The sequence below is a fragment of the Cheilinus undulatus genome, linkage group 24, assembly GCF_018320785.1.
Source record: "Cheilinus undulatus linkage group 24, ASM1832078v1, whole genome shotgun sequence".
Taxonomy (NCBI): Eukaryota; Metazoa; Chordata; class Actinopteri; order Labriformes; family Labridae; genus Cheilinus; species Cheilinus undulatus.
This window is the reverse complement of record NC_054888.1, coordinates 20,760,002-20,774,956: the sequence shown is the minus strand read 5'-3', so window position 1 is coordinate 20,774,956 and position 14,955 is coordinate 20,760,002. Positions and strand designations below refer to the sequence as shown.

Here is a 14,955-nt window from a genome sequence, read left to right as displayed (position 1 = left end):
GTCATTACGCGCGCATTGTTAGCTTGTTGAGCCAACGAGATGACAGAGAGGACAGCATGACACTGTGATATTATCCCCATTATGATGGACTTTTGGATGAAAGGGACAAGAACAGCATCACGGTGAAACGTAAGTTTAAAAGCTCCGTTTGCTTTCATGGAATCAGCTGCGCAGCCGTTCCAATTACGCACTGATTTTTACGCACAGCGTTCGTGAGCATGTTAAAGAGCTGTTTAAGTTTTCCTGTCTGTAGGTGGTGTTCTCAGGCTGCAGAAGCGCAGATAAGCACTGTATATGCTGCTTTTTCTGTCAAAAATAGTGTTTTTATTAGTTCATGGTCATTTTATGCAGTGTGGCGCCCCCTCTGGCTGTGTTTATCACCTCTCTCTCTCTCTCTCTCTCTCGCTCTGTCTCCCTCTCTCCCTCTCTCTCCCTCCATCAGTCCTGGTTTAAGCAGCAGCAGCAGTAGCAGCCTCTCCTCTCCTCTCCTCAGAGATGGAGAGCTGGTAGAAGTGCAGTAGCAGCAGCAGCAGCAGCTCTGGTGGATGTTGGATGTACGATGAGGTCTCCGCGGCTGTGGGCAGCTCTGTGCCTCCTCCTCACCGCCTCCTGCCGGCTCTGCGCGGCCGCCCGACACGGTAAGAAGCTCCGGAGCTGATCCACCCTGATGTAGTCGATCTAACAGACTGATACAGTCCGCTGTTAATAAACTGACGGCGTCCAGGCAGCGTAAATCACGACTGAACCTCTGACAGGCTCCTGCCTCTGAGTCACTGTGGTTATTGTTTTACTTCTCATCGACTTTAAAGTTTCCTGAAAGCTATTTATGTTGCTGCTTTAGCTTCTTTGAGCAATTTCGATCAGTTTTACATAAAATCTGCAGCTTTTCCAACGATACTTTGGTTGTTATTCTCTTGAAAACACCGCAGGAGTAGGGCTGGGCAACTGACAGAGTTTTAAACGAGCTGTAGGCTAGCTAACCTGACGCTAGGTAGAATGCTTCTGCTTAAGTCGCTAGATGACGTCATCGTCTAATTTGCATAATTGGCAATATGTATGTAATTGTAGTGGACGCTGAAGGAGAGAGACAAAGGGGACTTAGGTTTTACTCAGGGTTTTTAAATGTATTTTAAAAATATATATATTTTTCTTAAGTTTGGTTTTTAACTATATTGTCCACTTAAGAGTCTACAACAAGTCACAGTAAACCTGTGCTGCTTTGGGATGGGGGAGGAGCCCAAGACGCACCTGCTGCTCATTAAGAGAGTGAAGCATCTGGACCATGACACAGCTGGATTTTCAGTTTGTTTGATTTAAACAAGTCAAGGCTTTCAGGCTGTCCGCCTGATACGTGTGGCACAGGGAGGGAGAATTTAGAGAATCGGGGTCTCGCCTATTTTTCCATAGACAGAAAAAAGATAAACACAGCCGTATTTACATTGTTGTAGCACAAATGGTCAGTGTATTTTCTGACAGATCCATTTCCTGGTTGAACGCAGACTCAAAAATCGTGTGCAACTCTTGTTAGTCCATTTTTCTTTTTTCGTTTTTGACCAAAAGTGAGAAAAATGGAAAAAACAAGTCATTTTCCCATTTTTTCCATTTTTGGTCACAAAACAATTTTGTTATTTTGTTTTCTTCATTTAATGAAATAGTCGAGGAAAAAGGAAATTATGTGACCATTGAGAAAGATGAGCATTTCAAAATAAAAGCCTTAGTGTCAAAACAAGAGCCGTCTATTGCGTATAACAGTATTATAATAGGCCAAAATGCTCTATGTACAATGTATGATAAGTAATGTAAAATTTAAATGTAGTGGCATATTAATGGTCTGTAATGCTATTACCTTTGATTATCTTTTATTCTTATTTCATATATATATATATATATATATATAGTGCTTGACAAATTTATTAGCCCACCTGTCATATTTGTCTCAGAGACCATCCAAAATCATGAAGTGCTTTAATGCAGACTCTTTCATTTTCAGTGAGCTCTTCATGTTTTACCATTTTGAACAGGAATGAGGGATTTCAAACTGAAACTGAGAAGTCAGAAGTTAATCAAGCATAACATTCAACCACTAAAACTCATTTTTCTGTTCAGGAATGCAGGTAAATAACTATAATTTGACATATTAATCAAGAAAAAATAATGTGCTTTACTATTTTCTCAGTTTTTTTTTGTAAATCAGTAAATTTGAAAATGTATGGATAATAATAATAATTATATTTTAGCATTGAAAATATCGTTTGGGTTAAAGAGTTTCTACATATTGGTGTTTTAACCATTGCAGAAACATAAAAAATGATTTTGGAAATTACCAATGCTGTTAATTTAGGGCAGCTGTGGCATAAACCTTACTTTGGTTAGGGTGGTCTAATAAATTTTTTAAGCACTGTATATAAATATATGAATGCAATGTACATACTTGTGTATAGATAGATAGATGGATAGATAGATAATACTATTAAAATACTATAAAACACAATGGTTGGCTCTTGTTTGACATGAAGGCTTTTATTTTGAAATGTTCACCTTTCCCAGTGGGTCACATGATTTCCTCATCCCCAAGAATTTTATTAAACAAAGAAAACAAAATAATGGAATTGGAAAAAAAAACACAATTTGACCCACTTTTAGAAAATGTTTTTCCGTTTTTGTGACAAAAATGAAAAAAATGGAAAAAAAAAAGCTTGTTTTTCCATTTTGTCCATTTTTGGTCAAAAATGGAAAAAAAAACAAAACGGAAAAACGGGTAGTTTCTCCTGTTTTTGGTCAAAAACAAACAAAAAACAACAACAACAAAAAAAAATGGAATAACAAGACTTTCTCCCAATTTTTGAGTCTGGTTTCAACCAGGAAATGTATTTGCCAGAAATCTGCCTACGTCAGTAGAATACAGTCTACAGTGTGTTTCTTAGTGACCCAGTTGAAGGCCACAAGCTTCAATGGGCCTCTTTAAGGGAGTTTTTCTCTACTATCAGTGAAGATTTCTATTTCTATACTAGTAGAATATGTCATAGAAAAAATCATCATGGTGTGAGTGCGTATCTGATTTCTGCTTTTCAAAGTAAAAGCTCACTTTAGAAACTCTTTGGAGAAACTCCCTTCCTTAGTACAGATTTCTTTTATTTTGAATAAATCCTACACTACACACTGATTAAAGTCACTTGACCGATTAATGCCAGTCTGAAACAGGCTTGAGAAAAACATACTTCATGTCAGAGTCTCCAAAAGTCTCCAGTAACACCAGAAGAAGATGCTAGATTTGTTGCTGGTTGCTTTGTTGTAAATAAGTTGCTAGAGGGGCCTGTAATGTATTTCACATTCATCAGGGAAAGCTCCCATAGAAAGTGTTTGGGAAGTGCAGGATTTAAACAAAAATGCTCAGAAGGTGATTGGAGGAATGTTCTGCCTGTCACAGGATGGGCCAATCAGAGCGACAAGACAAAATTAAGTTGTACGCATGTGCTGACAGGCTACGGCTGCCGTAGATTGTTAATGGCCGAGCTTATCGGGGCAGAAAATTGATGCTAAGGCCAGTCAGGAGACGACACCTTCTCTTCTAACACAAGCTTTCAGTGGTTCTTTCTTCTTGTTTTGATAAGAAATGTGATCCAGTTTGGATTAAACTGCCACTTTCCTTCAGCTACATCCGAGCTAACAGCTACCGCAGCAGTAGCCGCCGGATTCACCGGCAAACCTCACCGGTTACGATTGCAAACTCATGCTGAAGCAGGCCAGGAAAAGAGCGAAAACACCTTTCACATTGTGAAAAGCTTCTAGTTTTGTTTGTAATATTTATTTCATACTGGGACGTGGTCCAGTTCTAGAAAAAACAATGCTATGCTAAAGCTACATCCAAGCTAATCACCACACTGCAGGCAGCCATTGCAAACGGCCTTCAGTACAACTAAGCCCCGCCCATCACTACTACCTCGTTCACAAATGGCACTGATTGGGCCGAACAGTGTTCAGCTCAGGACAAATGTGGATTGGAGCTTTTAGGAAGGATTTGCCAGCTGACAGAGACGGCAAATCCCTGCTTTGCAAGGTTAAGATAAAGGGCAAGACAGTCTAAATAGATAATTATCATTTTATTTATTTGGTTTAATTATATTATCAATAAAACTAAAATGATGTTAATATATGTTTGATGCCACAGCAACAAAAGTAGAAGTCCTTGACACCAAATATTGGTGAAATGATAGTTTTCATTAAAAATTACAGGCACAAAAAACTCTTTAAATTGGCTGTAAGGTGTTAGCCACATTGGAAAAGTGGGTGGAGCTGGCGAGGGAAGAGCAAGGTTTCCCTGTAGTTTTATCTACTTTTCCAAATGTTGACAATATTTTTACACAATTTAGGCAGTGCTCTTCAATTCTCTCTCTCTTCTGGATTAAGATTCAACTGAATATTATTCCATTTTGAAGCTTATTTTAAATATTATTGATCATTTTGAGACACGCCCTATTCAGGAGTATCACTCTTATCTCTGGCAACATCAGTACACAGAGATGTTGCAAATATTTTTGTACAATGTAGACAGTGTGTAAGAGTTTGTCTGCAATTTTTGACCATTAAATTGAGCAACATTGGGTGCCTAGGCCTTCAATTTTTTTTTATTTCCATGGAGTCAAACTGGTTTCAGTGTGGTTTGATTATTGCTGGAATTGTGTCAAAGTTCTTGTATTTAGACAACCATTTATTTCTTCACAAAAAATACCTGAATATGCCAGGTATGAACATTTCACTAAAAATATAAATATATAATTTTAGGTCCACATTTCCCAGCCCTATGCAGGATACCTTAAAAAGATACTGTTTAAATTGTGCCAGTGTGTTTTGTTTCCTAAAGTGTGGAATCCTTGGGCTCTAATGATCCACTAATGAGCCTCTTTAATTTCAGCATGGCTATCAAATTCATGATCATTTCATCTTTTCCTCACGCTGCTGCAGACCAAGACCAATCCAGCCAGTCAGATCAGATTTCCTCTGCTTCCCTCTCCGCGTCTCAGATCTGTTTACACCAGAGAAAAATTGCGTCACTGATGCTGTGACCGCGGGTTCAGCTCAGATGTGTCTGTCTGCCCGAATGATTCATTTGTTGTTTAGACTGCGAGGAAAGCAACAAACTCTCAAGCAAACACCGGGGCAGAAAGAGAGAGAGAGAGGGAGACTGATGAGACGTGTAATCAGGGAAAAGAGGGAGAAAGATGCTTGGGTTGTTGTTGTCTGGGGATGAAAATACTCCCTATACCTCCATGACATTCATCCCAAAATCAATACCAAATTCAGGAAAGGGTATTATAGGAATGATAACGCTGGAAACAAACTCCAGGAAATGAATGAAATAGCAGCTTTTCTGGTTTTATTGACTTGTTATCATACTGCAGTGATTTTCAGGGTTACCCCAGCACCATGTGACATCACTTTTAAACCACACCCTCATAGCAAGAGTAATCCTGGTAAAACAGCTTCACTGTAAAACCGAACAAGCTGAAAATACTCAAAATATTTGTTGAAACTGCTTTGATGTCAATTTTGTTCATCAAGAAGCTCCACTATTAACAATCCTAGGTAGCCCAAGAGTAACGTACAAGAGATGCATACAACATCATTGGTCGCTCTGATTGGCCCGTCATGAATGTGCCAGACAGAAGATTCCTCCAATCACCTTATTGGAATTTTTTTGAAAATTCCTGCCCTTCCCAGATGAATAGGACATATATCCATGCAGTAGATTTATGAAACAGTGTATATGGTGTGTCAGGTTACACAGGCAGGACTTGTCTAACTTAGTTGGTAACTTCACTCATGGTGCAGAAGTGTCTAATGCCCAAATACATTCTGGGAAAATGGGCATATTAAGGGATTATTTTCAAATAATTTGAGTGATTGAAGTGATTGAGTCCTGTTTAACTAAATCTTAGAATGCACTCTGCCCAGAACTATTATGTAAAAATGATTAGAAAGTAGAATATTGCATATTTTACACCAGTGAAAACAGTCAGATGTTTAACAAGGAGGAATAATACCAGTTGGGAGCCTGAATAAAGCTAGGTGAAAATCCTTCATCTCCACTATTTCCTCATGAAAGTTAAAAGTTAAGGGGTAGGGGGAGGCAGAGCAAAGCCCGATCCTGTGGTCATGAGTGCTAGCCTCATCAGGGCCTTTCAGCCTGGCTTTGCTTCCCTTACTCTCTCTCCAGGAACAGTTGCTTTTAGTTTGCAGGGTCCATTAGGGGCCATGTGGTAGGATAGATAACATCAGTGGCACATGGGTGCATAATTAAGTTTAGGGCTCTCTTGTTTGAGGGCTTATCATCTCATTGTGGCAGTAATATCTTCTGTTTATTCCAAATTTAAACTTTTTTTATTGTATCCTCTGAATGTAAAGCTGCTAAAAGTGAACTTCCACCATTTCTTTACCCCTTGGGGTTGCTACAAGCTCACTAAGTCCCACTGAGCCTCTCACTAATCACTTCATGGCCTTGACTTTCACTGTTGGGTACCAGAGAGACGCTACAGCTCAATCAGGTAGATTACAGACACATTATAGAGAATTACAATGCTATTTAGTAATGAACTTAAAAGGTCACCATATAATCTTAATATCCTGTGAGGACTATTACGCTAAACTGCAGCTCAGTAGCCCCCTACATCCACTGTTTCTAAATGGATAGGGTTTAACAGCTCAACATGAGAGGATGCTAATTGTTGACTGTCAATAACATGAAATAGGAGGATATGAAAGATAGGATGAAACCTTAAGGCCCATCAGAACTGCCAGTTTACATTATTTTTATTCCCAAATGGTAAAGTAAGACCAAAAACATGCATTTAATCTGTTAATGTGGACAGTAAAATGCTAGGCCCCTAGTACTGATTCTCAATTTGTGGGTGAAGATCCAAAAGTAGATCACAGAGCTGCTTTCAGTGGGTCACTATATTGTGTCTGACAGTAGAAAATGGATATACATCCATTGATTTAGTTTTACTCTGTTTTCTCTGATAGCTGGCACATTTCAGCTGTTTTCTAAGATTTCAACTACTATATCTTTATTATCTTGGGATAAAAAGTTGGTTTTCTCATAATAATGGGGTAATTCTTCAAGGTATTTAGAAAACAACTAAAATTTACCCACTATCAGGGGAAATCAATTACAAGAAAATATGCATGCACCACTTGTGAAAATAAGGACAGATACTGATGTTTCAATTAGCAATTTATCTGATGGCTGATGGTTTTTCTTAATCACTTCTTTAGTGTGACACTCCCACATTATCGAAATTTTCACTCATCTTTGAAGGCTGACTTAAATCATGCCCTGTTCTGCTCTTTCAAACTTAAATTCTTGTCATGTATCTCTGCAGATGGACTGTAAATCCCCATAAGAATAATATAGCAGCATTATAGAACGCTGTATTCACAGTCATGGCTCATATCTGTCCCCCCAGCGCTGTCTGCTCACAGTTACTACATCTACATCCTGTCTGCGTGACCACCTGTGTGCTCGGAAACAGAGTGCAGGGTTTGAGCACCATGGACAGGGCAGGACAGAGAGTTTCAGCACCATGGACAGGGTCAATAGAACGTGTTTGCACCATGAACAGAGTCAATAGAGTGTTTCAGCACCATGGACAGAGTCTGTAGAGTGTTTCAGCATCATGGACAGAGTCAATAGAGTGTTTTAGCACCATGTACAGAGTCTATAGAGTGTTTCAGCATCATGGACAGAGTCTATAGAGTGTTTCAGCATCATGGACAGAGTCTATAGAGAGTTTCAGCATCATGGACAGAGTCAATAGAGTGTTTTAGCACCATGTACAGAGTCCGTAAAATGTTTTAGCACCATTGACAGGACAGGACAGACTGTTTCAGCACCATGGACAGAGTCAATAGAGGGTTTTGCCCCTGTGGTCAGAGTTGGGCAGAGAGTTCAGCACCATGGACAGAGTCAATAGAGTGTTTCAGCATCATGGACAGAGTCAGTAAAGTGTTTTAGCATCATGGACAGGGCAGGACAGACTGTTTCAGCGCCACAGACAGAGTCGATAGAGTGTTTCAGCGCCATGGACAGAGTCAATAGAGTATTTCAGCATCATGGACATAATTAATAGATTGTTCTAGCACCATGGACAGAGTTAAAAGAGTGTTTCAGCACCATGGACAGAGTTTATAGAGTGTTTCACCACCATGGACAGAGTTGGACTGAGAGTTTCAGCACCATGGAGAGTGAACAGAAGATAATTTTTTATCTTTTTTTGACACTGTCACTGTTAATTCACATTTTAGTACATTTATGAAGGAAACAAAGGGGAGAGGTATTTATTGTAGCTCCTATAGAGGACTTTGATGTGTTGCAGTGAGTTAATAATCACGTTATAGCCCCTTCCGCAGGTTGCCAAAGATCCCCTAATTTGTCGTTACTTTGGTCAATTTGGAGTTTGTTTTCATCAGGGGTTGTGGGGATGGAATTGCATAGAATCTCTCCCACATGCCTGTACATCACAGTGAGTCTCAGTTAGCTTGAAGAGTAGTTAAAAGTCAAAAGTTTAAAGGTAAGCAGAGCTGTGGACGGGTTTCGACCTTGCTGTTCCTGCTGCCACTCACAACACCATTCCTCTCCTCTGTACTGGCTGACTCATTCCACCTTAAATATCCTCTGCCAGCCTGCAGAGCAGAGGACAAGCAGCCACAAATGCCAGCAGCACTATTATGAGAACGACACTGGATCCAATCTGGCAGGAAGCTAATGGAGGATAAGAGCGACACACAGAGAAAGTGATGGCAATGATGATGACGATGGAGGAAGAGTGGAGTTCACTTTCTGAGATGAACATGAGTCAGCCTTCTAGATTTCTTCTACATATTTTAGGTGGAATGTTGACTGTTTTTTTAACAGGCCTTTAATTTCAATGGGCTTTTTTTTTTTACGTTTTCGAATATTCTTATAAAACCACAACATGTAGGCCTCTGTATGGGATATGTCTATGTTTGTCGAAACATGCTGCAACAACAGGCTTTGCAAAAAAGGCTAGGCATTAAATTGAGATGGGCTTCTATTTGAAGTATTCTAACATTCTCATAAAACGGAACATGTAAGCCTCTAATGAAGACATGCATTTATTTGTCAAAATATTGAGCATCACCAAGCTTGGGAGAGAGACTAGGCCTTCATTTGGGATGGGCTTTTATTGGAAGGTTTTTGATCCTCTTATAAAAACAGGACATTTAAGCCTGTAATTCAAGCATGCCTTTATTTTTCAAAGCATGCAGCGTAGCTGGACTTGTAAAAACAGCTGGACCTTTCATATCAGTGGACTTTTATTTAAAAAAGATATCTGATAGTCTTATAAAAACACAACATTTAGGCCCCTATATGAGATATGTCTTTTGTTTGTCAAAACATCTAGCAAAACCAGGCTTGCAAAAGAGGCTGGGCCTTAAATTGAGATGGGCTTCTATTTAAAGTTTTCTTTATTAAACAGTACATTTAGGCCTTTAAAGAAGACATCGAGACATTGAGTATCACCAGGCTTGGGGGAGAAACTAGGCCTTAATTTGGGGTGGGCTTTTATTGGAAGGTTTTTGGATCTTCTGTTGAAAACAGGACATTTAAGCCTGTAATTCAAACATGTCTTTATTTTTCAAAGCATGCAGCTGGACCTTTCATTTCAGTGGACTTTTATTTAAAAATATATTCTTATAAAAACACAACATTTAGGCCTCTATATGAGATATGTCTTTGTTTGTCAAAACATGCAGCCAAACCAGGCTTGCAAAAGAGGCTGGGCCTTAAATCAGATGGGCCTCTGTTGAAAGTTTTCTGGTCTTTTTTATTTAACAGTACATTTAGTCCTCTAAAGAAGAAATACATGTATTTGTCAAAATGTTTAGCATCACCAGGCTTGGGAGAGAGACCGGGCCTTAATTTGCAAAGGGCTTTAATTGAAAGTTTTCTGATATTCTTATAAAAACACAACATTTAGGCATTTACAAGAGATGTGTCTTTGTTTGTCAAAACATGCAGCAAAACCAGGCTTGCAAAAGAGGCTGGGCCTTAAATTGAGATGGGCCTCTATTTAAAGTTTTCTTTATTTAACAGTACATTTAGGCCTCTAAAGAAGACATGCATGTATTTGTCAAAATGTTAAGTATCACCAGGCTTGGGAGAGAGACTAGGCCTTAATTTTGGGTGGGCTTTTATTGGAAGTTCTTTTGTCTTCTTATAAAAACAGGATATTTAAGGCTTTAGCCAAAGAATGTCTTTATTTGTCAAAAATGCAGCAACACCAGGCTGCAAAAGAGGCTGGCCCTTGAACTGGGGTAGGCATCTATTCAGAGTTTTCTGGTCTTTTCGAATGAAACAGTACATTTAAGCCTCTAAAGAAGACATGAGTTTATTTGTCAAAATGCTGAGTATCACCAGGCTTGGTAGAGAGACTAGGCCTTAATTTCGGGTGGGCTTTTATTGGAAGTTCTTTGGTGCTCTTGTAAAAACAGGACATTTAAGTGTCTTTTGTGACTCAGTAAGTGGTAGATTTTTTGAGAGATGTTGATTCAGCAGCATTTCTGAACACAGGGAGTCATAGAAACAGACTCAGCACTAAGCTCTCCCTCCTGATTAAATTTAACAGAGAAAAACACATAAAATGACTCGACTCAGACCGTCTCAGCCAACAGAAGGTCTTTATGTTTCTCAAGGGGAAATTATTTTGTCTCTTTCCCTTTCTTCATGTTGAACTAATAAGGAAAAGAGATTTGGGGATCTCTCCATTACATACTGAGTTTCTGTGGATAACTACAGCGTCAGCACCTATTTGTTTTGCTGGGAGATGTCTGACTGGGATATGAGCCAAAAGAATAAAGCAAAAGTATGTTTCACATCCTTACATCATTATTAAAGAGAGGAATTAGGAGCTGACGTCATGCACATACAAAGAACTAGTAGTTCTTGTTAGTACTGTCATAGCTCCACTTTTCCCTTTGCTTTAGTTTAAGTCTCTGCTCACATTAGGAGGTTATTTAAAATTTTATTCTATTAAGATCAAAGAAAAACTGAAAACTCTGCAAAGATGGTGGTGAAAAGGAAAAACAAGACAGCATGCTGAATTTTGGCCTCATGAATGCAGAAGGTGACTGGAGCATACTAAATTTTTATAGTGCATCATTTATTCTGCTCATTACATACTCAATTATATCAGAACTTCTTCTAATTGGAGGTTAATTTGTGCATTAAGGAGCTGATGGATGGTGATGTGACAGATGACAGTGACTGACAGCCGGCAGGATGAGTTTAATGAGCTGATCATCTTCTAGAGACAAACAGAGGAGAAAAGAGGAGAGAGGAGGACTGGGACAGAGAGATAACAAGAAGAAACAAAGGAGGGAGGGCTGCGTGGGCAGAGGAGAGAGGACAGGATTAGTCATCATGTGGAGTTTGGACGGAGGAGGCGGCGGCTGGATGGAGAATCTCTCCTCCATTCTATGTTTAGCCGCTCCTCACTCCCCTTCGTTTAATGGAGATTCCCTCCCTGATGGCTGCTGCGTTGTCATCGCTTTGTTTGTCGTCATGTAGTCGATATTCCGTCTGAGATCTTATAGATTTCAGGTGAAAGAGAAAAGATGGATGGAGTTGAGCCTGAGGCTTTAGAGGAGGCTGTAGTATTGGAGAATGTCTCAGGAAACTTCGTTAGGGATGCTCTGGTTTCATCATGTCAGAATCTTATTATTTTTGAAGGATTCTATCCATTTTTATTTCCATTTAATCACCATCTGCAGTCTGTTAGTTTTGCAGGGACAGGAGGAATGGTGACGCCACTGTGCTCTCATATTCAGGACTGAAATAAAAACATGTTCAGCATTATTTTTCTACTTTACCCCAGTTATATATCATGTCAACATACTCCTGCCTTAATGAAAGGGTTAGCGCTAATTGATCCCCTTTCTATTTGACCCTCCAAGTCAACCGTGTGCACCAATGAGCATAAAGAGCCACGACATCTCCCCTTACCAAGCATATTGATCCCACAACACCTCAGGGAGTCTGAATGGTCATCTCTGTCTCCTCAGGGCCAACCCCTTCCATGCAGGCTCTCACCACCCACCATACCATCATTAAGACTTCCTTTTGTCTCATCTGCAAGCCCATCTGCTTTGCAAGGTTGGTTTTTGTGGTGAAATCTAACTCATGACGTCCAATGACCTGGATCTCTGGTCTCTTTAATCCAGATAGGGATGGTTCAGTACCATTTTTGTGAATGACACGCTCGCTCTTTCTCTTGTTTCAAACACTGCTGGAGATCATCAGTGTAAGCAGTGGTGTGAGACTACTCTAGACCGTTAAAGATAAAGGAGTTTAGCCGTAGTGGAGCCGTGAACATGGTGTGCTTGTTCTCTCTGTTCTGCAGGAAGAAGTGCTTTATCTTTATGAATAATGCACATCAGCATTATATAAACCCTTTAATGAAAAACCAAACGCAAACAGGCGTAAATAAACAGAAGACAGTGGCCGCTTCGCATCTGCTGCTGTTTACTGCCTCACAGATTAAGACCTGGAAAAGGTCAACTGTAACACACACACACACTCAGGTATGTATATGCACCACTAAGCAACACAAAAAGAAGAGCAGTGCTGCTGGCGGACTCACTCTGTCTCTAAATATGACCTGAGAGCTGCTTTATGTCCATGTTGGCTCAAAGATTGATGTTGCCGTGCAAGGTTGACATTTCCGGCTTTTGTCAGAGACGTTTCTTCATACGTGTGAAGTGTATTTGTGAGCATCCTGAACATGAATGCATTTATAAGGACACTGGTCGATATGCATCCATGCTGAATGCACATGAGGCTTGACCTAACTGCTAGGCCAGTGGTTCTCAACCTGGGGCTGGATCGGGGTCACGAGACCCTGAGAGGGGGTCGTCAGATGCCTTAAAAAACTAAGACTGTTTTTTAAATATGTTCAAATTGTAAAATTTAACCATTTCTACGAAAATATATGCATATAATTAGTTAAATGTTAAATAAAAACATGGTCATTTGGTGAGATATTTGCTGAAATCACAGTAATGTGTAAAAACCCATAAAAAGTAAGTCTGCACTCAGGCTTGGGCCCCTAATAAAACAGAGAATGGGCCCTCCTAGTGATGATATCAATGGTGCTACTGGTGCTAGCATCCTGGCTAACAGAAAAGAGTAAAACTATTATTGGGTTCTAACATTGAAAGCATTTATTTGTGCCACTTTTTAACAACTTTTTCTGCCTAATTTCACCACTATTATTTGCCACATATCATCAATTTTGCGCAATTTGCACCAATTGTTGCCTCTTTTTACCTATTTTTGCAACTTAACACCATTTCTCCACATTTTGACCTGTTTTCATCACTTTTTGCCAACAATTTTAACCATTCATGATGCATTTTTGCTACTTATTTCCATATCTTTAACTTCTAAGCCATTTTGGCACTTTTCCATCACTATTACTGCCTGTTTTTGCCATTTCTAAACCATTTTTGCCACTTACCTCCAGTTGTGTCATCTGTTGATTATTGCTACTTTCAGCTCATTTCTACAAGTTCTACACAGATTTTGCCACAGTTTAACGAGTTTTAATCACCTATTTCCACCAATTTTTGCAACTTTTAAAACATTTTTTACTTTAAACCAATTTCTGCTACTTTTAATCCCATTTTATTTACGTTTCGTTTTTGCCATTTCTAAACCATGTTTTTCCACTTTCCTCCAGTTGTGTCATCTGTTGATCCATTATTGCTACTTTCAGCTCATTTCTACAACTTTTTCACCAATTTTGCCACGTTTTAACGAGTTTTCATCACCTATTTCCAACCATTTTTGCCACTTTTGAAACTTTTTTGCTACTTAAAACCATTTTTTGCCACTTTTTCATTCCATTTCATTTCCTTTTCTGTCCATGGTTTTCACTTCTAAGCCATTTTTGGCACTTTTAACCCCTTCCACCACTATTTTTGCCTGTTTTTGCCATGTCTAAACCACGTTTTGCCACTTTCCTCCAGTTGTGTCATCTGTTGACCCATTATTGCTACTTTCAGCTCATTTCTACAACTTTTACACCAATTTTGCCACATTTTAACGAGTTTTCATCACCTATTTCCAACCATTTTTGCCACTTTTGAAACTTTTTTGCTACTTAAAACCATTTTTTGCCACTTTTTCATTCCATTTCATTTCCTTTTCTGTCCATGGTTTTCACTTTTAAGCCATTTTTGGCACTTTTAACCCCTTCCACCACTATTTTTGCCTGTTTTTGCCATGTCTAAACCACATTTTGCCACTTTCCTCCAGTTGTGTCATCTGTTGACCCATTATTGCTACTTTCAGCTCATTTCTACAACTTTTACACCAATTTTGCCACATTTTATCGAGTTTTCATCATCTATTTCCACCAATTTTTGCCACTGTTGAAACATTTTTGCCACTTAACACCCATCTTTGCCACTTTTTAATTCCATTTTATTTCCTTTTCTGTCCATGTCTTTCACTTTTAAGCCATTTTTGGCACTTTTAACCCTTTCCACCACTATTTCTGCCTGTTTTTGCCATTTCCAAACCATTATTGCTACTTTCAGCTCATTTCTACAACTTTTACACCAATTTTGCCACAGTTTAACGAGTTTTCCACCAATTTTTGCCACTTTTGAAACATTTTTGCTACTTAAAACCCATTTTGCCACTTTTTAATCCCATTTCATTTCCTTTTCTGTCCATGTCTTTCCCTTTTAAGCCATTTTTGAACCTTTTAACCCTTTCCCATCAGTATTTCTGACTGTTTTGCCACTTTTAGTTTCCTCTGTTCACTCATTTCTGCCAATTTCACCCCCTTATTCCACTTTTAACATCCATTTTTGCCCTTTTTAACCAAATTTCACTATATGTTCTTCCCAGTTTTGCCAGTTTAACCCATT

At 39.1% G+C, this 14,955-nt stretch overlaps 1 protein-coding gene across 2 annotated transcripts in view; it reads left to right on the top strand.

Moving 5' to 3' along the window:
* Positions 1-459: 459 nt before the first annotated feature.
* The window catches only part of LOC121506481 (receptor-type tyrosine-protein phosphatase-like N), a 39,800-nt gene continuing 25,304 nt past the window's right edge, over positions 460-14,955 (top strand). For both annotated transcript variants that reach the window (XM_041782316.1, XM_041782314.1), the window contains exon 1: positions 460-638. In XM_041782316.1, coding sequence (XP_041638250.1) covers positions 560-638 — 79 coding nt within the window. In that variant the 5' untranslated portion in view covers positions 460-559. The remainder of the gene's footprint in view (positions 639-14,955) is intronic.